Genomic DNA, 27,090 nt, shown 5'->3' with positions numbered 1-27,090 from the left:
AAAAAGAACTGTGTTGACTTGAGGAAAGTATATTTGATGCAAAATGCCAGGACTGGTGGTAGGACTCGGGATAGGCAGCCCTTGTTTTCTGTAACATACCTCCAACTCTGTCATGAGCTGGGCACCTCAAACATTCCACTTCAGTTCTACCTTTCCCTCAAGTTTAACCACTGGGATACAGGAACTCACCCTTACTTAGTGCTGCTAATCACTTTGTACCCTGAACCTGCAGTCTGCAAGTTTCTTGACCAAAGGCCCTTGCCTGCATCTCCTTCCCTCTCCATACTCTTCAGGACTATGCCTGTGATGACAAAAGAGGTGTGGGGCCCTCACCTCACTCGCAAGGGGCACTGTAGCTCATCACCGTAGTTTCTTCTGGAAGAGAAGAAAAAAAGTGCTGGTGAGATACACTTGCCAAAAACTCAGTAAAGCAATCCAGCGTTGTGCCTCTGTTTCTACGAGAGGCGTTCCCTCAGCTTATAGGACATGACTCCCCTCTGCTGTGACACATGAAATTACTGATATCTGTCAAAGACTCTGTGTGTAGATTGTCCAGATTCACCCGATTCATGGGGCCTGCAATCTTTCAAAGCTGTAAGTCCCAAACAGCTCCATTACAGTTATAGATTCCTCACTTTCTGAAGCGATAGCCATCCCTGACACATTTTTAACTTTTCTTCCCATGAGGGACCCCAGAGGGACAAGTTGTTTTCAGTGTCATTCTTCTAAGGGAGCCCTTGCCATTCTAAGCCATCCCCTCACTATGGCCCCTCTGCCTTTGCTGCCTCCCACAAAATGAGTGTACAAAAGCACAGCTCTGAGCTCCTTGCTCCCCTCACGTTGGACGAGCTAGACCCAAAATGGATCCACATGCCAACTTCAAGCTTGCAAGTTCTGCTGCCAGAGAAAGAAGGATCTGCCGTTTTGAAACCCAAGAGGGTAAGTCCATCACTAGAAGGCTTCTACGGGGCAGTTAGAAAAACACATCAGGGATGGTGTTGTCATTTGAAGTTGTCAAACTTCAGAAAATTCCTTCCCATGGTACATTTGGGTAGTTTCTGCAGTACAGCATCTGAGCTCACCTGGCATGTAGTAATCGTAGACCTTGATATTAGCTGGCTTATGATCCTTCACTTGCATGTCCTGCTGCACCAGCAAAGTGTAGGTGTGAGGCTGTCTAGTCAGCTAAGACCAAGAGATGCAAGGATTACAGCCAGAACCAAAGTCCCGTAAGACAAACCCTTCCACCTGGTCTCATTCAGACTCCTGTGGAGACCTCACCACTGTGACAGATCTGTTCTGCTTTCCAGTCCATCTCAGAAATATCTTACTTCACATTCTGTGCCCATCCCCCATTTTTGGTCACCAAATTTATCTCAGCTCATGGAGACATCAAACCCACAGAATCAATATGCTACTTTCTTATATACATTCCTATTACATCAGCTCTTATTCTCCAGTTTCACACAGCCCTCATCATTAAGCAAACAAATGCAAGGTGTGGATGAACCTCTGCTGGATGGTAGTGGTTACATGACCTTGTGCTACCTTGCAGCCTGAGCTGGAATCTTTCTCTGTGAGGCCCTTCTGCTCTGTGCTAGGTGTGGCACCTCTGTAAGGGAAGCAGCACCTCTCCAAGTCTAATGCATCTGCATGACAATAACCTGCTTACTATGAGGCTAGCTTTGCTTAGTTTATTGGCAACTGGGGATGAAGAATCACAGAAATGTAGAAGTGCTTCTTGGAAATTCAGAATTTTTTTAATTCATGTCAGGTCTAGTTTCTGGTGCTGTTTAGGTATGCACGTAGCTAGAGAAAGGCTGGAGTGGTTGTTAATCTGTTGACTAATGAGGCTGTGGAGCAAGCGCTACTGCTCACAGAACCGTCTGGTTTAATTTTGAGTGATCTTGGCAAACTCCATGAGTAATCTTGGATGCTCCCCAATACATTCAGGCTGCTTAAGAACTTCCTAAGAGTTAAGGCTTGATTGAATTTACTAGATGGATCCTACCACTACTCTCCAGTCCTGATCAGACACTGTATCTGGACTTCAAACAGTCTCTGAACAGTGCCAACAGATGTAGGCTTAACATCAGACTTGGCCTCATTTCACTCAAGTTAAGTGGCCCTGTATACAGGCTCTACAGCTGAACTACTGCAGGCTGACACAACACACTTCTCCAGGTCAGCAAATGTGGCTGGTATGCAGGAACAACAGCTCTGGATACTTAAAATATTAATGGAACCAAGATACAAGAGTAAGCTAAAAGCTATCTGCCAGTCCATAGTCCTTTTAATGACGATGTTAGCCTAAATTTCACTCACTTCCTCCAGGTAGAGAATGACTCTGTCAGCTTCGCTTTCAACTTTCTTCACTAAAAGCATTTTCTTTAGCTGAAAATAGAGGAAAAAATGTCAGAAAGACTCTTAACAGAAAGCAGAAATATTCAGGGATACTTGTCCTTGTAAGAGCATAGGCAAAATGTTCACAAGGCCAAGGAAGCCCTTGGGTTAAGGGAAGGCAGAATGCAGCCTGGAAGAGACTTTGGGTATAAAGATTTCTTAGGAAGAAAAGAACCGCGTTTCTCTGCCAACAGGAATGATCACAGTTCTGCATACAGTCCTGCATCACCATTCCCATCCCAGCTGGACACAAACTTTTGGTCTTACCTCCTCCAGTGAACCTGCCATGGGGCTATATCCAGACAGCAACTCCACTTGGATCAGGACCATGTTGGTGGACACACGATTCCCTGTGTAGCTGCAGCAGGAACCCAGGGGACAGTACTAATATTACTTTCTGAGGCACGATCTCCAGATACTCCAGCCCAGCTTTGGTACTCAGGTGGAGGAATCTGTCTTTCCTTCCAGTATTTCTCCTGTAAGCACACCTGTTCCTGTACTGTAATAAATCTTTGTGCTTCCCCTGATCTCTCTTAATTGTGCCAAGCCAAGGAGAATGAATTACTTGGAAGGAATTCAAACCCTAACCCTAACCCTAACCCTAACCCCTAACCCTAAACCTATCCCTAAACCCTAACCTAACCCTTCTGGAGTTACCTTCTCTAGGCATGGCAGGGAATATCACATCCTCTGCCTGCTCGCTTGGCAGTTCTGTCCCAAGTCAGGTAGGGGTACAGCAGAGGAGAGTGGTGTGACAGTCAACTAGGAGCAGAGGTGGGAAGACTTAGGAATAAGTGTTAGCAGTCAGTCTCACAGGACCTTCATATCACTAATGTTTTGAGACTTAATTCTAGAAGAGGTTGAGACCCATAGACCTTGGGAGGACTTGTGGTGATTGGCATAATAACGAGATAGGACTATAGCCTGAGCCATCCCTCTGGGGCCTTGTATCTTTTACCCAGCTGAGGAGAACATAGTTAAGTGAATGGGGACATCGTAGCACTCGGGCCTCATGAGCAAAGGGGAATCCTGCCCATCAACAGACTGATGTGGTGCCAGAAGCCTCTTAGCACAAGGGGAGGCAAGAGGCAACTGTCTCTTACCGAGCCTGAATGGTGACTGGGAATTGGGTGGCATTGGGTGTGGTGCACTCTGTCTGCACAGACACGGCAAAGGTGATGTCGCTCCTCAGTGGAGGGATGTGGTACCGCACAATGGCCTGTCAGGACAGAAGGAAGCTAGTTGGCAGTTTTTTTTGCAGGTGAGTATCCTTGTCTAGCGTTTGGCTGCTGTTTGCTGTCTCGCACTGGTGTAAGAGAAAACTATGTGGCGGAAGCAGAGGTTCTGCTAGTGCGCTGCTCCTGGTGGTATTCAGTGGACTTCCTGGAGGAGAGTTGAAGCTCTGACTGTGTGGAGATGATCCAGACTTCACTTGGGGAACTGCTATTCCCTTCTTGTTAGATCCCAGCTACTCCTACCAGCCTTGAAGCCCGGATTCTTGCAAGTCACTGCAGCAGTTCATTTTCGGTCTTGGCTAAGTAGCAAGGTAAGAGGTCTCCTGGCTTTCAAGGCTTTTCCCCAGACATACCTTTTCTCCCTGGCTGGGCTTACCTGCAGGAAGAGGCACCCATGGCCCTGCACATGCACAGTATAATCTCGGGGAATGGCTGGCAGCTCCACTGTCTGCAGTAGGAGGCGATTGGTATTGTCTACTCGGATGTTTTGGTTGAAACCCTCAGAGGAGAGAGAAGCCTGAAGATCAGGGCCATCCTTGCTGAAGGTCTTGGTTGCATACAGGGCTAGGGCTTCCAGAGCAACCACAGTGTCCTGAGGAAAGGGACACACATTGGGCAAAATAGGATCCCTGCTTCCTGTGCACACCCAGTCTTTAGCCTTCCCCTCCCTCATACTGCAGCTACAGCACAATAAGGGTTGAGATTTCCCCTCGCACTTTTAGCATGGAATTAGCTCAGAGGAATACAAATATTCACCCTTTCCCAACTCCCAGGAACTGTAAATCCATAAATCTTTTTTATTTTCTTTTTTTACTATGGGCTGTACTAGAACCCATTGCTCTCACAAATCATAGCTGATGGCAGGTTCTCTGCTGATGATGGCTCAAGGGAATTACCTGGGTTGAAGCAAAGCCTCCATAAGGGTTTTGCTGCTTGATGAGCCAAGACACAATCTGGGATGCCTTTCTGATTTCATCTGAAGACAAACTTGACTTTGAAAGGTGAGCCATGAGGATACTAGATGTCAATTCCACATCAACGGATGGAGCCCGATACCAATATAGGGAGTCTTCTTCCCTTTTGGACTGTTGACTCCAGAATATTTGGTCATCTAGAGGTGGAGTGGGAACACTTACGGAGTGTGTAGCTGTATCTAATGACCTTGGAGTCCTACTCAGCCCCTGTGCCTAGGTACTGAGTGAACATGTACATTGGGATAAGATATGGGTACATATCTTCCTATTCCCCCCCCACCCCCTCTTCTTTTCACAGTAAAAACCTAGGCCTGCATCTCTACAACATCCATGAAGGAGCTCTACAACATCTGTGAAGTTCCCCTGGTTTAGATGACTGGAAGACCAGGACTGTGAGATCATCCATAGAGCAGGTCTGTCTCACAGTATGGATATAGCTTGTGACAACTTGGGAAACAGAGACTATCCAGGCCTTGAGCTCCCCACAGAGCTCTGCCAGTGCCCCCCACCGCTGCCCTGCATTCCCTTGGTCATTCTGCCCTGGGATCTTCACACAGTTCTGCCCGTTAGTTACCCTTTCTCCTGCCCCACAATCTTTGGTACCTGATATTATAGCTGCCTTATCCAGTCTTTTGAGGATTTTCTGCCTGAGGGCTTTATCACCTGCTACTGCAAATGCATTTGCAGCTAGTGCCAGGCTGTAGAGGTTGGAACTGCCAGTATCAGCATTGACCAGGTCCTTTATACATCTCAGTGCTTTCCACACAACCGGGTCCTAGGATACAAATGAAAGCACACCGGTTGCTGGCAGGGTGTATGGGGAGGGAATGCAGCCTTATTGTGTGCAGAGAAGGGTGGAAACAGGAACAGGACACAAGGGAAGAAAAGTGGTAAGGTACTCCTGTGTGGACAAAAGCAGAGTGCCAGTGCGCTGCCTGCCGAGAGGCGGCACACACAGCCCGTCCCTGCTGCTGATACTCACGGAGCGTGGCATCCCTGAGTGTATGAGAGCTGTTACGATCACAGAACTCAGCCCCAGTCCTTCCTCCACTGCACCCTGCAGCCGCCACAAAACAGAGAAGAGAAGGGCTGCCGTGAGAAGGGAGAGAGAGAAGTTTTCCAGTGCCTTCTGCTCCCCAAGCAAATTCCAAGCTAGCACAAATGCAGGTCCTATTCCTCCACTAAGGAAGTGCCAGGAAGAACCTGCTCTTGCAGGTCCTGCTTGCTGGAGCACTTCTCAGCCACAGTGCCCCAAGCTCCTCTGGGTAGTTGATTCTCTCCGTCTGCTGAACATATTCCCTTTTCACCTCTCCTGCAAAAGATTTTCAGCAGCAGATTTCAGTGCCAGGGGAAAGTGATGGTCCCAAAATCCGCTGCAAGGTGGCACCTCACTGAAGGTGAGGACAGTGGCAAAGGTACGGAGGAGCAAAAGAAGCTTTTGCAAAGGGAAGTGAAAAATCCTCCTCACTTGGAGTATTAATCATCTGAGGTCCTGTCCACTGCTGGCTCCGCTTCGGTGGTACTCTGTGTGTATCTGTGCATGCATAAAAGTGCTGTGTTTCTGAGTGTATAGGGAACCTCCCTGGCAAGGTGAATCTCACATGAGTGGCTGCCATCAACCTCCATTCACTCCATATCTGACTCCGTACAGGGGGGAACTCAGACAAGGAAGAAATGGCAGCTCAATAACGGGAAAGGAAGCTAAAGCAGTTTACCAAGGGAATAACACAGAGCTTGAAAACCTTTTTTTTTCTTTTTTTTGAGGCATGTGTTAGCTTTTGATATGGGGCTAGGGCAGGACAGTGGTTCAGTTCCCATGTGTGTATCATCAAATGCAAAACTCAATCATTCATAACCTGAAAAAATGCCACCATGATTAAGCACAACCCTGAGTGTCACCCAAGGGTGACCCTGGGCACATCAGAGCCTCCTCCTACAGTAGAGTTCATTTGTTCTTGGCATTCAAATTGGGCCAGAAAGTGAAGGAGCTCTGAGGTACCTAATGAACAGCCAGGACATGTCATACCATCAGACCATTGTTGAAGAGGTTCCCCACACTCTTGAAGCAGCCAGATGGAGTCTGACTTTTAATCAGGGCACTGGCAGCATCCTTTATATTCTGCTCATCTATGTGGATGAAGTCCTGGGCTTGGCTGAAGGTCTTGAGGACCAGGGCAGTAAGCCTAGAGCCAAGGAAGGGAGAAGAAAATTGGACTGAACCAGTCACTGATGCCCATCTCCAGTAGGAGACAGGAGCCTCTGTGTTTTCCACTGTCTCATCCCTGGAGAAATACCAGCAGGCCAGAGCCTCTTTGCAGATGGAGAATCGGAAATGATGCACATGACAGAGATGCTCTGGAAGCTTGAGCTCAAATCCATTTACAGCAAGAGATAAAAAATTCACTGGCAGTTCAGTGCTACCCCCAGACCTCTGCCAATTTCAACAGGGTGCACTTGTGTGATTTAAAGCCAGGAGAGTTGGTATTTAGTGAGCTCACTCAGTGCCTTTCCCAATCCTGTTTGGGCACAAAGCACTCTGGAAAACCTGTGAAGAAGAAAGCTTTGCAGCCAAGTTTTCAGAATCAGCTTCTGTTGGGGTGCCCAAGCACAAAAAAACAAGGGTACCTCAAGTCAGTTCATTGGCACGGTTCTCTTCCAAATAGTCTCAGGAGCAGTTTCTGTTCAAAACTCCACACTTTCAGGCTTCCTCAGTTTCCCCAGCCCAAAATCTAAGCCAGCTTGAGCATGACCAGGTCAAGTTGTTGTTCCTCAACTCTGTCTGGATACTTCTGCTTACCATGTGTTCCCTGGCTCACTTCCTTCCCCAAAGGCACTATATGAGCCATCTGTGTGCTTGTACAGGAGTTGCCGCTGATATCCTGTGGGAGGAGGCTGGGGTTAGTGAAGATGTTCTGTGTCTGTCATGTTCTCAAGGTGACAACCTGCCCTGCCAATCCTGCTGATCATTATAGAGAGCATTGTCTCTGAGGAATTCAGCAAAAGGGCTTTCAGAGGGGTGCTGTGTACCCCTTGTTCATCTGAGACACAACAGCCGGATTTACATTTCTGTGATTCTGATGGTGTCAGACAAGTGATGATGCACAAATCCTGTTCAGCACCAAGCCTCTGCTGAGATCCCCACCACACAACCTGTTGTAGTGGACATCACCAGCTTAATAACTCAACATGAGCAGAAATACACTCACCGCTTTCCAGATAGCCAATTGCCTTCTGTTTGATTTCTGGAGTCAGTTGTCCTGTTTCTTCAAGGTATCGTGTGATAAAGACATTGGGGGCAAAATGAACCATGTTCTGCTCACCACAGCCACTGGACATCTGGAGGAGCTCATCTATGTTGTGCAGTGCTGTCCCCAAAATGTCACCTGTAGCACAGAACCACAGCTTTGGGAGCTTTACGTATTCTTACATGTAAAAAATTTCTTGTCTCACCAATTCTCCAGATGATAACCTGCTAAGACTGGTCTCAGTTCACCTCTGCTCACACTAGGGTGACTTTAATGTCTATAGAGCCCTGTAGGAAGGGTGATATGGTACTTGTCTATCTTTCCATTGACTCAGTGAAATTATACGTCCATCTGGGCCAGTGTCACTTGTATAAGAGAGATGGGATTCTTCTCTGGAAGAAATAAGGGCCCAGTATCACACCTCACTGTATACATTCCCTCTTGTTACTCTGTTTGCTAAAGTAGACATGGTGACACCAGAAGAAAAGACTCCTGCAGGGAAAAATCTTACTTTCCAAGACCCCCCTAAATCTCACCTAAGAAAGAGATGTGGGCTCTCTCCGACCCAAGGACCCTGTTCTCCGGCATATTGAATGTGATTGTCTCTGAAGCTGAAGTTTCTGCAAATGGCAAAAGCATCAGAACAACAACAGGCAAGAGGGAGATGGCAGACCCACAGGCATCCCCCAGGAGATGGTGTAATCAAGGCTGGGATCACCTCATCACTTGGTGAAATCAGCATCCGAAAGAGGATGACACAGAGATGAGTCCACCCATGGATGAGTGACTGTGATGTGGTTAGGCAGTGGCTTGGAACTGCCAGGAGCTTGTAGTACTAGGCGGAGCTGAATGGCTTTGACTCCCCATAAAAGCTGCAAAATCCCTGAGTTTTCCCTCCCCATGCACCTCCAGATAGTCCTAGAGTTGTTCACAGACCACACTGCTTCTGTTAGGTCTCCTTGCTCTGTGTGCATGTACAGCCCCAGTGGTAAGAGAGTCCCTGTCTCAGGGATACCTGCACCTACCTTTCGGGCACAGGATTGAGGTGTGGGTCTTTTCCTCCAGCAGCCCCTCTGCCTGGTGGGGAGAAGACTGGTCAGCTCAGAAGGGAGAGCAGTAAAATGAGATAGCAGCTGCGCAGCACCTCACCTTCCTTGCAAGCACCTCTTCCATCCTCATGGGCCATGCAAAATGTCTCATGCAGACAGCAGGGATATGCATGCCGACAGTGAAGTTTCACTGAGAAGATGCTTTTTAAGCTGCTGCATGGCCTCTGCCCCCATTTGCCTGCTAGCAAGCAGTTCTGACATTTCAGAACTCACGCCCCCCACCCAACCTACCCTTAGAATCACTCCTTGACCAGCATCCCTGAGAAACATACCTACTTGCCTGGCCAACTTTCCCTTCCGGAGCCACCCACCAGGCTGTTTTTAGCCTGACCTAGTTCTGACCTCAACAGGACTCTGAAGCATACTCTGACCTTCACCAATAGGTGTTTAACCACTGTGTCCTTCCCTCCAGACTCTGGCATAACAGATGTACTTTCAGTGCAAATATCTTCCTGCTCCATCACCTCAGCAGTAACAGTGAAATTCACCTTCCCTAAAGAACAAAACATCAAGAGGCCAGCTGGCACATCCATGCTTACGTTTTAGTTTGCTCAGCCTAAGGCTGCTCACTCATGCTTTGCATAATAGGACACTCTCCCTTCATTCCAACTCTGGTTTCCTCAAGCAGCTCTGCCAAGTGCCTCCCACTCCTGCCCATCTTTTATCCCCTTACCTAATTTTGTAGCCTTCACATCCCAGAAAAATGTTTTTGCTGAATCAGGACACAGACAAGTAGTGAACCTGACATTTGCATGCACAAATTCAAAATCCCTGGAGTCCATTAGGCTAAGCTGGAGCTAGAGGTGAAACAAAAGGGAGTTCAGGTTACAGAGCTGCTGCTGTGTTTTTCCTTTCAGCTCCTTCACCCAAGTGTCAGTCAAGCCCAGAGCCCTGTTGCAATATCTGTGGGCCACCAGCAGCCTACAGACATCACAGTCCTGTTGGGTTGAGCTTATGGGAAAGGATAAGCTGGACAGAGATGGGTTTGCATGGAGCTTTGTGAAGAGCTTCCTTGGTGTCTTTCGCCCAGTGCCTGAGGAGGCAGCCCCTTGTCTGGGTCTCTATCAGTGAAGTACTGTTACCACACATCCCCCTGTTCAACAACCGTCTTGGAGGGAGCCACTCACCGCCATGCACTGCTTCAGGTAGCTGAAGACTTTGACTTTCAGGGGAAATGACTCTCCTCGGAAGACAGAGTAGGGCAAGGTGGGTTCCACAAAGAAAGGCTTAAAGCTCCGCAGGCTGGTGGGCTCTGAGATTCCCAACCCATGGCTCTCTGAGATGCAGAAGGTCATGGCCCTCCAGTCTGTGATACTGTCGGGTACTGTGACGGCTAGCTCAGCAGCCCCTGAATCACTGAGGAGAAAACAGAGTGGAAGGAGTTGTCCCCATCGCTGTAAAGATTTCTCTTGGGAAGACAAATGCAGAAGGAGTATGAACTGGAAGTGCATGTGAAGATGTGGGGATTCCTAGGAAGTAGGATAGGGGTATGGGAAGGATAGCAAATAGGTGGGCAAAGAAAGACTGAGAGGCAAATGCAAACCAAAATTTGCTTCCGGACTATGTTGCACCTTAAATTCTTGTTTTGTGTGGGCACACAAGGCTCCCAGGTGTCCATGTTATACACCCAGCCTGTATCAGGGAGTAGTGTGACACTTCCACTACACTGCCATCCAAACCCCCAACCACAGCTTGGCAGTCATCATTATAAGTGTCACTTACAGATCTGCATACAGAGAATAGAAGACAGTCCCTGCCCTGAAATGGACATGATCCAGCCAAATGAGATGGAGAGGTAGAGATCCCCTTTTACAGATGGAGAACATTGACTCATGGGAGAATTAAGAAAGCTGAGATGTGTGAATAAGGAGAGAACAGTGGATGCTGTGTAACTTGCATCAAGGCCTTTGATACAGTCTCTCATAGTATCCTTGTAGCCAAATTAGTGTGGACTGGACAAGTGGATGATAAGGTGAGCAGAAAGTTTTCTGGACAACTGGGGACAAAGGATGGTTATTGGTGACACAAAGTCCAACTGTTGTCTGTTTACCCATGGCATCCCTCAAGGATTAATACTTGGGCCAATACTGCTTAATGACTTTATTAATGACATGGATAATAGGGGAGAGGACATCCTCAGCAAGATCAACAAACTAATGTGCTATGTCTTAGCAGACTATGCCTTGTTGGGGAGGGGTTCCTGATATGCTGTAGGGAAAGGTTGCTATTAAGAGGAACCTTGAAAAACTGGAAAATGGGCTTGAAAATGGGTAAATACAAAATTCTCTATCTGGGATGGAATAATACCATGCAACAGGGCAGGCTAGGCAGTGACTGGCTAATAAACAACTTCACAGAAAGAAGTGGGGGTCCTGGTTGATAACAAGTTGAGCATGAGACATCTAATGTGCCCTTACAACAATGAAGGTTATCTACGTCTAGACTGTATTAAGAAGACTGCAGCCACTGGGTTGAGAAAAGTTATTTTTCCCTTCAATTCCTCCCTTGTGGGCCCACATCTGGAATACTGTGTCCCATTTTTGTCTTCCAGTAAAAGAAAGATGTTGACATACATCCAGTGGAAGACTACCAAGATGGTCAGGGGGCTGGGACATTTGATGTACAAGGAGAGCTGAGAGACCTGGGTTTTCAAACTTAAGAGGGAAAGGCTAAGGGGATATCCTACTGCTTTCTACAGCTACCTAATGGGAAGGTCTAGAGACAATGGAACCAGTCTCTTCTGAGGTGCATATTGATAGGATGAAAGGTAACAGACACAAGTTGGAACATGGGAAATTCTGACCTGAGGTAAGAAAAAAAAGTACCATGAGGATGGCCAAATTCTGAAATGGTGCCCAGATAGTTTATGGAATCTCCATCCTTGGGGATACACAGAACTTGACTACAACAACCTGATTTAACTGGACCTGCCTTGCACAGGATGTTGAGTTACAGACCTCTGGAGGCCTTTTCCATCCTACAGAAGTCTGTGATTTTAAGTTTCCCAGGGTCATTTGGAAAATCTTAAGCAGAACCAGGAACAGAACCAAACCTCCCTTGTCTGTATCCACTTCTTCATATCTCCCTTTTCTTTGTGGGCACAGAAGGCAATAATGTCCTGGCTCTGCTCCTGCCCATCGCCTCTCTACTGTGGCTGGTAGGAGGCCATGTGGGGCCACAGCCCATAATTACTCACTTGATGGGAACCAGAGTCCAGATGAATGTCTCTGGAAACCAGGTACGTACTGGCCCTGCCTCGCTACCCAGCTCAACGTGCTCTGACTCAGCACGTTCAACAGCAGCATCTGTTTCTGGGTCCCAGTTGTCCATGTCTGCCAGCTCGCCATAAGCTATTGGGAATACAAGCATTCATTCAAAGGCAGAGCAACTGTGAGATCAGGATAGAGTTCAGCTGGGAAAAGCTCAGCTCTCCATCCCTCCCACAACCACTCCGATCTCCCTTGTCCTCTCCAAGGTGCCCTCAACTTACTTCTCTATTGTCTTGCACAAGACAACCCAGGAGACCATGTGGATTCCAGCATGCATGTTCTCCCCCATGAGGAACTCTACTAGTTCACACTTTTGCTTTCTTAGCCCCTGCAGAAAAGCCTAGATACTGGCCAGTGCCAATCTTGGCTCATTCTCTGATTTCCAGAAAGACCTTTGCTAGTCTTACAAACTGATGTTCCTTCCTGAGACAGCTGCCTCATTTCCCCAGCAGAAGTTTCCAAGCAGGTTCTTCCTATGCAGCCAACCCTCCACCTCTCCAGTGCACTGGACACACAGACATGTCAGTACCCTTCCCCTCTTCCTATGGTGCACATCTCCTGTGCAATCTCCCACTCATCTCTGGAAGCCATCCCCAGTTCTTCAGCACACTGCATGTGCAGCTGCCCTTGTGGAGCCTCTATGTTACCCATGATTTCCAAAGAAACAGGATAAATCAAGATGTACACATGTAGTCATAGTAGAAAGTTGTCTGGGTGCGGCACTCAATTGGAGACTTGATTTTAAGGCTGGTTAAAAAAGTGAGACCTGAATTCTGGAGGAAAAAAGGGGAAGAAAAGAAAGCAGATTTCAATGGAAATGGCAGTGTGTCTGTGGGTCTGTCTCGGCCCCCGCCTCCCAGCATATCAGCCACCCCGTGTTGTTGCACCTCAGACTGACTTGCAAATTTAAACAGGGAGTGAATGCAGAACCACCCTGCTCCCAAAGCCCGGTCCTGGCCCTCACACAAAAGGAGGACCTCTCCAGTCAGGACTGTGGGGGTGACCACTTGCATGCGCATGCCCATACACAAAGTAGTTATTTTGGCACCACAGTTTGCTGCCCACCCTAACAGAGATTTGTTCTTATCTTTCACCTTTCTACTACTCTTTCCTCCTTTCCCCAGTCCCCCTTTTCTCTCAGGTGCTTTGCTTTTCCAAACCTCCAAGTTTCTCTGACTCAGGCTGACACTCCTCTCTCCTTTCAACTCCTACAAAATCTGAGGGCCTCAGTCTTGGGATAAATAGGGGGCTGGGATCTGGGGAATCTGCCTGATGGATGGGAATTTATCAAGCCGGGAGCATGAGTGTCAGAGATCTCTTAGTTCAGAAGCTTGGCAAATTCAGAACTTGAAGTTGCCAGCGTTTATAGGAAACACAATCTGTGAAGGGTTCTAGGACAATCTAGGGCTGACCCGGTATACAAAAGAGCTCAGCTCTTGTATTTCTGGAAATTAGATTTACCTTCAGAAGTTCATAAACATCTGGTTGGGACACTGCATAAGTGTATCCATTGTACATGAATGGTGACATTGTTCCTGGTGGAAGGGTGGTCTGAGGGGAACTGATGGTTCCTGGGCTCTTGTGGATAGTACAGTAGTCACTGTAAGAGTCTATGAGGGTGCTGGGGTGCTCTTGAGAATAGCTGAACATATTGTACACCTGTAGACAGAGAATGAAAAGAGCACAGGTCAGTGTGAGAGGTGGGGAGTTTTTAATTTCTATCCAGAGATTTTCTGTGACCACAGAGGCAGAGCTCAGATCCTGCCTGCTGCAAAAACCCAGGCCCAAGGGTTTTTGAGCTTCATGGAGCTCAAGTTTTACAAGTTCTCACAAGTTTTAGATGCATAGCACAAGAGATGAACATGAACCCCCCTGGGGTACTGCTGCATAGCTGTGGACACCTCTAGCTCATAGATTGTACCTGAGAGCTCAATGCAAACAGTGAGGAGACCTTCCCTGTAAGAGTCCTTAGACAGGTAGCTTCTTGTATGACTGAAGGCACATCCTGGATCCACCAAGAGCGTGTCAAGAGGCAATTCAAGGGTCCTCAGAGCCAATGCATCCCAGGTCTAGGGGAGAAATGGCACCCTTCCACTGCCAAGGCACCACTTACTGTCCACTATGTAAATGGAAGAACTGTCTGGTTCATGTGAGCTAGAACAATGCCATGGAGCCTATCACACATTGGACTTTTTATTTAACATAACTTTTTTTTAAGAGCACTGTCATGAATTGATTCAGGAGATGGAATTCTCTTGCCATCTGGTTGCCACTGTGGCAAAGGACTCTTAAGTTTAAGAAGAATGTGACTTTGGCCTGTATTTGGGGGGGTTATTCTATTAGATCCCTCTGTAAAGACTGGAATTTTTGACTGGTGTTTGATGTTGGCCTTCTTTTTTTCCTCATTAAGCCATGTCCTGTCCCCATTCAAGTACTTGTTGGTATATCCACTGTGCCTTATCAACCAGTGCCTGCAACCAGATACTCAAAAGGCATCTCTTTAATATTAGCAAGGCTCAACACTAAAGTGACTCACACTATCCCTGCATAGCTCAGCCTCTGGCCTCAGAAGGACACTCTCATCTACAGCACGGATGCTACACAGGGAGCCTGGTGCAGCCTGCAAATGGAGACGGACAGCCGATCCTGGGAGAGCCACGGTGTCTGAGAAGCCAAGCTTCACCTGAAACAGCAGAAGAAAGAGGGACTGAAGGTGTTTACAGAGGAAGGAAAGGGGACACTGTGGCTACTCGATTCTGCTGGGCATCTATTGCCAATTTGCACTTACTTAGCTACCCTCCAGCGTGCCTGTCCCCTTATGTTTTGTGCACTACTTACATGGTTCCTGAAGCACTTGGAGACTTTCAGACTGAAGGTGTCAGCTGCCACTTGTCCCTCAGGGAAGGCAGTGTAAACAAAGAGGATAGCCGTGGGTGAAATGAGGTCAATAGGCAGAGTGACATTGAAAGCCCCACTATACTGATCTGAAGGAAGGAGAAATAGAAAAAGTACAAGAGGCAAGGAAGTCTGTCTCCAAGGTTTAAGGCAGCAACATGCTCATCCTCTACAATACTTAGTTACTCGGATAAAAACTATTCTGCCTTGCTTCTGGAGAGGCCACAGATAGATGAGGATGTAGGTTAGTGCCATTTTGTAGCAGTGACCTTACATCATGATGGTTCTTGGCAATAGTGTGCACTTTGAAGAGAAATTACTTTCTATGTGAGTCCAGAAAAAAGATTCTGTGAGTTTTCTTGGAGATCTCTGATAATTCCTGCTTGGCAGATAAACTGTGACAATTTTTTCATCATTTGATCAGAAAAAAAATTTAGGGAAATTAAAAGACAGAGGTGATATATTTGCCATTTCCTCTTGATCTTTTGTGCCAGCTCTGTTGCTTCCTGTTGGCCTCAGATCTCTTTTCTCTCCTTCCCCATTTAGGCTGTAAGGGTATTCCTGTTGGGTCCTTAATCTGTTCCTGGTATTTAGATGCTCTTACCTGATGGTGGATCAAGAAGTACTGTTGTTTGCCCATGATGCACAAGGGATCCTCTGGCCAAAACCTAAAGGGGAATGAACAGAGCAAAGGGTTGATAGTGCCTCTGCTCCATGTCTCTGGGCCAGCAAAGGGCCCTGTGCTGACACAGACCTGTCTCAAAGCTGACCTCATTGTCAGCGCTGCCCTACACTCACCAGGTGGTAGAAGTCTGCTCTGGCAGCCCCGTCTCCCAGCTCTGTGGCTAGGATGTGATAATGCACCGTGACCTGCTGCATGTCCCTGCAGGGCAGCATTGCCTGCACTGGTTGGATCCTCACAGAACTGCGGCTGGAAGAGTAGAAGGCCCTCAGAGTGAGGGATGCAGTTCCGTAAGACACCTTCACATTCCGACTGTGTAAGTCCTCCGGCTGCGTCTTTGCCTGTGGCACAGAAAAGGTGGCTCGGTGTCTGAAGACTTCTCACAGCTCTCCCCATGCCAAAACTAAGACTGACTGCACAGTGGGCTCTGAACTCTCCCAGGGTAAGGTGTCTATTTTCACCTAAGCCAAGCTCAGTCAGCCCCTTTCTGTGGAGCTTTGGCACTGCCCACCCTGGCACACTCTGGGGTAACCAGCATCTAAACAGGAGGCAGGGAGCTATATACCACTAGGGCTTGGGCTAGAACCTCAACTTCTGCAATGCTGCTGCTACCCTGGGAGCAAGACAGATCATTAGACTGTGTAGAGTGACTTATTAGTAACTGGATCAAACCACTGAACCCTTTGGTTCTGTCTGGTATGTGTGGGGAAAGTATCGGCATGGATCTGGCCTGATAATGTATTTTACTGTTCAGTGTTATTCCGTTTGCACACTTTTAGCACTTTCCCTAATCCATAGGATTGGGGTGGCAGGAGACAACTGAAGATCAATAGCCTTGCTCATCTTTGACCCATGACCTATCTGCACTGATACTATGATATTAACATCATGTAGACTTCCAGCAAGGTCAAGATCTACCATCTAAGATACTGTATGCACTCTGATAAAGAGACAGGGCTTGCCTCAAAGTGCCTTGACCTTGAAGTTTAGATAGGACAGGTATTAGAAACTTACCCCTACATCCTCTTACCTGCTCTGCTCCAAGTTGCCTTACAGCAACTGCTTCCTTACTAGCCTTCCTTCTTTGTCTCCTAAATTTCTGCCTGTCATATCCCAGGTTTCTCCTAACTCTTATGCTATGAGGAAACATAATGCAAACTGATCACTGACATTTTCTTCTCTACATGTATTTTCAGATGCCTCTTCCTTAGCTCCTTTCCTATCTTCCTGCTCCATACTATGTGGGAGCCCTTCCTTGTCTCTCTGTCCTTGCCCAGCCCCACAACGCCCTTTCCACCTCAGGCAGAGGTGCTATGTAGGTAGACCTCAGTCACAACTTCATGGGGCCTCTGTCCACTGCCCCATTTCTCTTCATGTCTCCTGACTCCTCAGAGACTGTGTGGCACCAGGGGCCAGAACGCTGGCTCTGCTATGGGCTATTCCTCTTCCCCAGATCTGTTATTTCACTGCTCCATGCCTCCATCTCCCTGGCTATACCAAGACAATGACATAGACTATAGGTCTGAGGGATGCATTGCTTAGTGCTAGCCAAATCCAGTGTAATTATTGGGCTTAACCTGTAGTAGAACTTTACTGCTGTTGTCCCATGTTGATGTCTCTAAGGTGAAAGAGGCCATCCCAGTGTCATCTGTAAAGTAGGTCGTGGTCTGCTTCCTGCTACCACGGGACACTGTGAGAATCACCTCCTTGTTCTTCAGGTGTGTCCCATTGGCGCTTTTGAGTTCCAGCTGTAAAAAGGCAGAGAACAGTCAGATAATTGGAGGCCTCAGGACTGAGAACCTACCTCCCAGTAGACATCCCAGTTCCTCTCTCTGCAAAGAGACTCCCAGTGTGACCCCTAACTCCTCCAACTGCTCCCCATTTATGCAGCAGCCATCTCATCTGGAAAAGCCATGTGCCCATCCTGTGGTCACACCTTTGGATTACTGCTTGGTAGAGATGTCAAAGGAGAGACTGGGACAGAAGACTCTGCTAGCAGCTTTGGGCAGCTCAGAGCAAGGGGACTCCTCAGTATTTCTGTGCCTGTCAATCCCTCAGGCCCAGCTGCTGGGCTTTCCATGTTTCTGCTCTGTTCACTTACATTTCCATAGTAGGGAGCTCCTTGCTGATAGTAGTAGCTTGTCCCCCAGAATTGGAGAGTTGTGATATCAAAAGTGACCTTGCAGTTTTCAGTGGCGTTGAACTCCACCCCTAGGAAAGACAGGAGGTGCATGCAGGTGACTATCATGCATCCGAGCAAAGGCAGCAAGACTGGATGGACTGAGGTAAGGGATGGACACACAGGGGATTGTAGTTTGTCCATGAAACTTCAGGAGTCATTTAACATACACACTTGGCAATAGTGTCTCCTACATTCTGACCTGCTAGAATGACAGCAGTCTATCAGGACGTCTCTGTCAAATGCTCTTTCTGACTTTGTTTAAGATAGTCCTACTCACAATTGTCCACCTCCGTTCTCCTCCCATTCTCACAGCAGAGTCACTAGAAGGCAACATTTTCCCTTGCCTTCACAATGTTATTTTACAGTCTGCTGTCTTGTCATGTGGTGCCCATCTGAAATCACTGCAGTTATTTGCTAAGCAAATGTGTGTCACTGCTTTCAGCAAGGGGCTGCAAAACAGTTTATTTTAAGGAAAGGTTTGTAAAATTTTTTAAGAAAGAAAATCTTACAGGATGGGATATTTAACAGGAGCTCTGGACAAGTAGCCTCATCTCCCTATCTATCTGGGATGTGGAGATAAATCTGATGAGGAGCTATTTATTAGTGGTACACAGTCAGGGCCTGGGTTATCACTGGTTTCTCTGAGTCTCTCCTCATTCCAACAGATTTTCCTAAAGTATGGTTTAAGAACAAAAGAACCTGGCCTGGTCCACCTCTGTGCGCATTTCTACTGTGAGCAGAAGATGAGAAAAAGCAGCTCTTGATGTCCATCTCTGCCAAACCAAGGTGGCTGTCAGAGCTGGACCAGCCACAACAGCTTATGGAGGAGCAAGCATCTGCAACAGAGAACTCGCATGTCCTGTGTGAATAAGACCTGGGTGGTATGATATATGAGAACATCCATGCTGTCACGGTGCTCTCAGGGAACACACAACCCTCTGAACACTTGATCTCATGGGAACCAGTGCAGAAAGTTCCAGTGGTTTGATGGGAAGACACAAGGATCCATAAGGAGTTTTACAGATGAAAACCCAAAGACAAGCGTGTTGTATGAGTGTAAAGTAAAAGATTTTCCACTAAGAGTAGAATCAGTTTTTGCTACCTGTTCCACTTTCTTTCAGAAAAGCCACAGCTTCCAGGTTGAAATCATAATTGTCACCACGCTTCTGGTGGTAGAACTTAATATTCACCTCGGTGGCAAAGCAGCCGTCCTCGTTTGTCTGGGGATGTGAAATTGTATCTGTTAACCAATCATGAATGCATGAATCCATTCTGCAGTGTAGATCAAGCCCAAGGCCCAGCAGTCTAAAAGTACGTGACTAAGACACTTGAGTTAAAGGAGCAACTCCCATACTGGTATGAAACATACTTCTTTCCTGTGGTGCAGTCACTAATAGGAGATGCTGTTTCACACGTGCGTCTCCTCTTTACACACTCGCTCATGTGCCAATGGCAAACATGAGTTGTCATTTCTCCTTGACAACATGATTTCTTCTGCTAGGGTGTGATTTATCTTTAAGATATGTGGTGGGTTACTTAAAAATATGTAAACAAATCTAGATACACTCATCCAAACCTAAACATGAATAAGTAAAGTCTGTGCTGAACTGAAATTGCTTACTTAGATGCAAGAGGTATTTTCTGTGTCTCCAAAAGAGCTATTTCTGTGGAACAGCACATAGCTGTTTACATCAGTTTAAAAGGTGGTGCTAAAAAGAAGCCAGCGGAAGTCAATTGATATGGACAGTATCTGTATTTTTATTGCCCTGTCACAATACCTGTTTTGTAGGCAAATCTGCAGTAGTTAGCTTGCCTACACATGCTTCTTCCTTTGAGTGCATCTAAGTGCAGTTAGACAAACCACTGAGAAGGGCTAAGATTTCTGTACTGGAGAGTTAAGGACATAGCAGTCATTCGTCTCTGAGCAAAGAGCATGCTGCTTCAATAGCTGATGCCTGTCGCACTCCTTCCTTTAGTATTCTTCCCTCTCTTTGCCCCTGTTCATATATTTTGCAAGAGGAGTGGATGTCCCATGTGCTCACCTCGCCAGTGTAATCCTTACAAATACTGTGCTTAGCTTTGGAAGACTTCCGATTATACCGGATATGTTTACGGCACACCACAGCCTTCACACTACCTTGGACTGGTTTCCCATATGTGTACCTGGGAAACATAGCAGAGAGCACTCACACTCACATACAGAAACACTGGCTCAAAGGTGAATAAAATGATCTTCAGCCTGTGGTTTGCAGCCAATCAACCCATCAGCGTGCAGTACCTTCACGGTTCATGAGCTCAGGAGAGACCAAGAAGTTAAAATGATTTCATCACATTGAGACAGAAGGTAGTGGTGGGTGAGCTCTTTCCAAGCCAACACTGGTCCCACCAGGCAGTGCTAGGGGACATTGTGCTGGCCACAAGTTGAGTCATTATTCCTTCCACACTGGCACTAACCAATGCAGCGGAAGTACTGTACCATAGGGCACATGCCCCACTGATGGCATCCACTGCTACACTTTCAAACTCACAGAGAAAGGAGTAGGGAGACAGAATATGGAGAAAGGTGAGAATCCAGGAGAATTCCTTAGCAGAGGATGCCATGGAACCAGATCTTGGGATGGGGGAGGGTTGGTAGAGACCATTTTGAACTCAGTTATTGATAGCTGTGCAGTTTCCAAACCAGTAAGAATGCACCTTCTGCCACGATAAGTCAGCTCACATGCCACAGATGTGGAGACGGAAGTTCTCCTCCAAGATGGTGACCACCTGAGGCATCTGGATGGAGACACTGAACTTGGGCAGCACTGTGTGAAAGGAAGAGAAATATATAAGAAAGTAAGAAAAGAGAGAGCTCATTTGTTCCAGTCCTCCTCAAATGGTTGTTCCCAGAAAAGAAATCTCCTTTCATTCCTGACTACCAGCCTAGGGCCTGGTAGCAATGCACCAGCAGCCCAGCGAGGAGAGCATGGGGGGTAGATGGACTTATTCGCATCCACAGAGGACAGCTGTGGGACAATGCCTCAGTCCATTGTCAGGACATGGAGGAGGAGAAAGCCAGTGGGAAAGCCTGAGTGAAAGTCAGTGGTTACACCTACTGTCAGGCAGTTGGACTTCTCAGGCGCTAGCACAGCTAGCACAGCTGTTCACAAGTGTATAGCTTATTCAACTCTGTGTGGGAGAGGGGGGCTGGAGGGAATCCATCTTTCTCTGCTGCCATCCAGGGACTCTTACCGTACTCCTCTACCCTGAAGGTATGCGTGCGGTCAGGCATTTTGACGGTGTACTCTCCAACCAGTGCTTCTGCAGCCAGAGAGAAGGACAGATCCACAATGCCTCCCACAGGTGTAACATTCAGCCACTGTGCAATTCGGTTCCCTTTGGGGTCCTGTGTAGGCAGCAGTAGATAGTTATTTACCAGTGTCAAAAGAAACTCTTTTTCAGGATGTCCAAGCTATCACAGCATGGTCTGAGCACATATCCTCTTGTCCTCAGAGCCCAGGTCTATGACACAGCTACAGTGCTCAGGTGAGTCTGAGCTCAAAGAGGATAGTAATCTATCATGTTATTGCTCTCTGATGGCACTGCAATCTTGTTGGCTGCTGCAAATCTATGGTTTATTGCCTGTCACACTAAGAGATAGAAGTGGTGCCTCTCAGAGACCCCTGTGGTGATCTGAGCTGGCATAGCCCCCAGGTCAATCCTGACAGCACATGCTGCCCACTATAGAAAGGAGGATATAAAGACTTGGGATGCAAGGGCTTTTGTAGGCTTTGTTGACTGCCACAGTCAACCCATGACGGACAGCATTCTCCCACTGTGGGTTCTTGGGAGGAGCAAGAAGCAGAACTCTGGCTATGGTCACACTGCCCAGCTAGGAAGGACTTTAGTGCTCATTGCAGAGGGGTTGGACTACATGACCTTAAAAGGTCCCTTCCAACCCAAAGATTCTATGATTCTAGGAGCTGATGGGTGCTTTATAAACATATGGAGCAAGTGGGAACTGTTGTCTGAAAGGGTGAAACTGGATCAGAGTACTGTGTTTGTATAAACTGGCATAAAGCATTGCACAGGTGTCTCAGAAACCATGTGTTTATGTATTGATTGCTTGGTGGGTATGGCATGCAAATGTGCATAGGCTACTACCAATTGCTAGTTGGAACTGTGACCTCTCTGCATGGGCTATTACAAACTCCCCACTGCTTTCGGGTATCTTTCCTCAGCTCAGGTGATTGCAGTCAATATTTTACCTGTAATATTGAAACTAAACTAACAGAGTTTAAGGGCAATATCCTGAAAACTGCTTTAGGAAGTTTCTCCAACTGTGTAGCCACAACACTAACTGGTCAAACTTTTATTTTCTGTATGTTAAATGCAAATGTCTCCTAAAGAAACTTCGGGATTTTCACAAATCTTCAGTGCACAGTCTAGAGGGATTACAGCTCTAGAAAAGTTTTCTAGAGAGCTGACTGCTTTTCAGTGGCACCCATCATTTACTGCAGGGATTGCTGTGTGATCAGTGTCATGACACTGCACTGCCACACTTGTGTGGATATTAAAGAAAGGAAGGGCAAGAAGTCAAGGACTGTTCCCATTGATTCTGAGGTAACTGGCTTTCTGCATCTGTATCTCCCCACCATCATCTCCAAACCTGTGTCTTCCCCAATGTGAGAAGAGGTGACCACTTTCAATAAAGCAGATGCTTTACCTTCAGTTCCACCAGACGATGCTGTGGGAAGGAAACAATAGTTACTGGTGGGATGCTTTCAGGTAAATTACCACCCACCTCCCTGGAATTTTTTATCCCCAACCATCCACGAGTCTTCCTTAAGCAATTCTGAGGGACTGCCCGTGACCCAACATCATGAGCAGCTCCTGTGTTGCAGGTGATGATCAATGCTGTTTGTAAGCACCAAAACCAACACTGAGCCTAGCTGCCCACAGATGGATCACCTAGCTAGGCCAAGCACTGATCCAGAAGCCATGGAGGCAACCCACAGCATTTTCAGACTTACTAAGTTTTCTTCCTTCTGGACTTACCGTTTCATTGCTGGCAATAAAGTTCTGATCCAAGGTTACAATTCGCAACTTGACTATAGAGCAAAAGAAAAACAGGACTGGCTGAAATGAAATCAAGTCTGTTAATAATAATAAGAATGGATGGCTAAGAAAGATGTGCCAATGCACTTCACTGAGAAGGTGTGGGCAGCAGCTAGCCCCACTCCTGGGCCTCTGCCCAAAGCCCTGCTACGAGCTGGCAGCCTGCTGGAAAAAAAGTGGCAGGAGAAGCAGTCTGGAGTTTCTGGGAAGGCTGGCTGCCCTGGTGAGAAACAGCATTTTTCTGGGCATTGGACTTGCCGTAGGGCACCCAGTCTTGCCTGCAGTGAAGGTCATGCCAGTGGAGAGAGTGGAGAGGCATGGGGCAAACAGCTGTACCCTGTGGTGACCTGAGCTGTGCTAGGGCAGTGATGGGCCTGCAGGACTGCGATCCTCGCCTGACGGCGTCTGTGGGAGAGAGAGGGACTTTGGGCACTGACAGGCTATTGTGGCTTTGACTGGAGCAATCACAAACATAACACAGCAGCGTCTGAACTTTTTCTCAAGCATCAGCCAAAACACACACGCCCTGTTCACACTGGCGTGCTGTCTGAGTATGGCTAGTAACGGAGAAAACACGTGCTGACATAGGGCAGAGGCATCCCCAAATCCCGCAAAGCCTAGAGGGGAAATGAAGCCTGTGACCCATCTCCCTTGCAGAGTGGGCCCCAATCCAAGCACTAGAGGCTACCCCGTATTTTGTGGCCTAAGGACTGCTCTTTCTCACAAGACATGGCATTCTGTCCATACCAATCTGTCCAGGTTTGTAGACAGGTTTGTCTGTCTGGATAAAAGTCTTCTTGTCTGCGTGCTTGATGAGGACTTTCTGTTTCTTCTCATATTCTGAGTTGGCTCCCAAGACTGTGATCCCAATAAAAGCCACTTCATCGGGGTTTCCAACAGGAGGAGGGACCTGAAGGCATAGTTGCAACCGTCATTCAGGGTGGATCTCATTGACGGATACCCAGGCTTTTGGAATAATGATTATGATACTGCTTTTGTATTGCTCCAGTTTTTCTTGCCCTGAAAGACCTCATAGTACTTTTCAGAATGTTTGCTTGAAGAGTAAAATATCAGTGGGGCTACACAGCAGGAAGGACACTGGCAAACTTATACAGACTGAAGCAGAAGATTCAGTGCACGATTAAGATGTCCCCATGGGAAGACACAATTCTTTGTCTTCCTGCCCAGCAAGAGCAGAACTCCTGTACTATCCACCCTACTGACAACCCCTGAAAATATATTCCTCACCTGGAAGCTTGTGCAATGAAAGAAGGTGAGCTGAGAGATCAACTGAGTGATCAGACTCTCGTTCCCAGCTCTGCTTTGCAAGGTTACTGTCACGCGGATCGGGACTGCCTGCTTTCTGCTGAGCTGGAGGCACACTGTCTCTGAGAAGGGATAGTAGAGCTGAGATGGTATTGCCACAGCATAATTTCTATTAAAAAAGAAAGAAAAAAAAAAGTCAGGTGAAACTGATTTTCTAAGAGGTCAGGTTTTGACCATAGGATTTGGGTACTTCCTAATAAGATTTCTGGTCTCTTCATTCCACTGTCACAATGCCAGTTGGGGCAAGATCACACTGTTCTTCTCATCTGTTGGTACTGCAGCCATTAACACCGAGTCTGCACTACATGCTGCATGCACATGTAAAAAGATAAAGTCACTGCTTCCAAAACTGAAAGTCAAAATAAGGTGAAGAGACCTCCCCACATCACCCAAGAGATCAGCAGGAGAACTTGGCTACATTGCAGGTTTCCTGAGACTTCGTCCTTTTCACTGAATACATTTCACCATCAGTTTGCTTGGCTGGTTATCTGCCTTCAGTCCTATCAACTATTCTTGAGCTCAGAACCAATGCCATGCGTATGGCACACAGTGTCCTGACTTTGTGTCACAGAATCACAGAATGGTAGGGGTTAGAAGGGACCTCTGAAGATCATCTGGTCCAACCCCCCTGCCAAGGCAGGATCAGCTAGGGCAGGTTGCACAGAAAGCCATCCAGTTGGGTTTTGAAGGTCCCAGACTTCATGGGCACCTTCTTTTCACCTCCTGACACTCCTTCCTCTCTTATTCCAGATCTCGCACCTCTGTGGCTACTCTCATAGCTGTGCTCATGGATAACACCAAGAAGCTGTTCATATTGTTTTTTTTTTTTTTAATCTTATACTGCACTGTGGCAACTAGGACCGAAGAAAAGCCAACACTCAAGCAGGTTTGAAAACTCTTATCAGTGACTCCTCCTGCTTACTGCCTCTGGGCAGGTGCAGCCAGTGGCATGTTTTGCAGCAGCAGGAGGGCAAGGACGTGACCTGTTGGCAGTTCTTAGCTGGAGCTCAGCACCCTGGAAAGAGGAACTCAAAGTCCTGCTGGCCAGGAGCCTTGAGTGCTTTCATACTTGAGTGCTGTTGAGCTGTCCTGAGCAGCTTGTCTGCTGCTAACATTAGGGGATCTGATAACAGATGCCAATGGCATTTTGATTTTCCTGCTTAAGCTGATTCACGACATCTCTCCCCTGCCACTGGGCCAAAGGATGGGATCAGCACTAAAGACTACTGCTTGAACCTCCCATACCTCCCTTGCTCCTTATGACCATTTACTCTGGAACATTTTCTTACGTGTCTTTTCCAATTCAGCCCTTGCCTTCTGAGCTATAAAAGTACAAGACAACACCTCTGAGGCTGTCACTCAAGGATCCCAAAAGCCAGACGGGATTACTTTCTCATGAATCTGCAAAAAATGCTGGCATACAGGCGGGACAGCGGATAGTGTATTGAAGCAAGCAGTACCTCCATAAAGCAAAGCTTGATGCTGAAGGTAACAGCAGGAAATGGGTAGCAGTAAGCATCATTTGAGCTGGAGCTGTCAGGCTGTGGAACATGACCTAGAGGAAGAGGCTGTACTCCCACTGGAAAAGGTTTTTAAAACTAGACTTGTGCATGCCACACCACACACAGCAGGAGGGAACCCAGCTACGACCCAGTGACATATTTCACACTGTAACATCTACTGTTCAAGCACAGCTCTGTTTCTGTTTGCACTTATGCCATTCCTGCAAAACCAAAGGCCTTCAGAAAGCAAGAGCAAGTTCACAAGCCAGTAAGTATATCACAGCAGTGCCTGCTGGAACAGGAGTTGCATTCCTGATAAAGTATATGGAGAGAAGCAGTGCTGGGAATTGTCTTTGTTAGAGGTCTGAGAAAAGGCATGGAGGAAGCAGGCAGACAGCCAAGCCAGAATGAACACACTGCTTTACAAATAGTGTCCCTGTTAGATATCTTGGGCTCATGTTTGCCCGGTTTGTAGAAGCACCCAGCTTTGTCTGCTAAAGATTTAAACGGTGACCTATGACTCTGAGGAGAAAAGAATAGCCCAAAAGGAAATATATTCTGGAGCACAGTAGGAGATGTGAGATGTTGGCAGGTCAGAATTAAACACATGCAGAAAGCTAGCAGAGCTGCTCTGCCCGAATCCTTGCAGAAATACATGGTCTACATCAAAGGCACTAGAGGGAGGGACAAGTAGTAGGGAGAGTGTGGGGGCGAGGGTGCATGAGAACCAACTGAAATTATGCCTCTCTGGAAAAACACTCCTGGTCTTAGGACTTCTGTCCTGTTTCTGTCACACACACACCTCCCGCCAGGAATCCCCACAGACCACAGCGCATATGCAAAGCAGCTGATGTTCTTACAGCATTGCAGGCATTCCGGCTGTGCTAGGCAGGAGAAGGATGCTGCTCCACAGGAAAGCGATGCTCCACATAGCGGATCGCAGGTCAAATCCCTCCACGGAAAGATGAGCCTCTCCTCTGTCCCCCCTTTGCCCCTGCTTCTGCTGCTCTCCTTCTCCCCTCTCCCCCTCATCCAGGGTTGAAGGACTATGCAGCTCTTGCCCTGACAGGGTGCCCGTCACTCTCTTGGCTTCGAAACCAAGAAGGTGGAAATCACGCTGTGCATGGCTGGGGCTGGGATGTGGGCGGGTGGAAGGGGTGGAGACAGTGTT

The 27,090-nt window shown here is 47.4% G+C and overlaps 1 protein-coding gene across 1 annotated transcript; it reads right to left on the bottom strand.

The window, feature by feature from the left end:
- Positions 1-334: 334 nt before the first annotated feature.
- LOC309410216 (alpha-2-macroglobulin-like protein 1) lies at positions 335-26,850 on the bottom strand (the record flags this gene model as incomplete). Its single annotated transcript, XM_082006570.1, has 35 exons — positions 335-375; positions 1,083-1,185; positions 2,326-2,394; positions 2,671-2,761; positions 3,507-3,622; positions 4,015-4,230; positions 4,535-4,749; positions 5,216-5,387; positions 5,595-5,669; positions 6,639-6,795; positions 7,410-7,491; positions 7,819-7,995; positions 8,394-8,477; positions 8,883-8,934; positions 9,338-9,459; positions 9,640-9,763; positions 10,094-10,322; positions 12,163-12,316; positions 12,921-13,008; positions 13,697-13,894; positions 14,772-14,918; positions 15,074-15,219; positions 15,735-15,798; positions 15,929-16,153; positions 17,390-17,560; positions 17,914-18,023; positions 19,097-19,214; positions 20,037-20,157; positions 20,714-20,798; positions 21,226-21,379; positions 22,700-22,720; positions 23,032-23,084; positions 23,839-24,001; positions 24,340-24,526; positions 26,780-26,850. The coding sequence occupies 35 exons, from the start codon at positions 26,848-26,850 to the stop codon at positions 335-337; spliced, it is 4,401 nt and encodes a 1,466-aa protein (XP_081862696.1).
- Between the last annotated feature and the right edge of the window lie 240 nt (positions 26,851-27,090).

The sequence above is a fragment of the Phaethon aethereus genome (assembly GCF_964289735.1).
Source record: "Phaethon aethereus genome assembly, chromosome: 1".
Classification (NCBI taxonomy): domain Eukaryota; kingdom Metazoa; phylum Chordata; class Aves; order Phaethontiformes; family Phaethontidae; genus Phaethon; species Phaethon aethereus.
The sequence above is the reverse complement of the archived record's forward strand: the minus strand, read 5'-3'. Positions and strand labels throughout refer to the sequence as shown.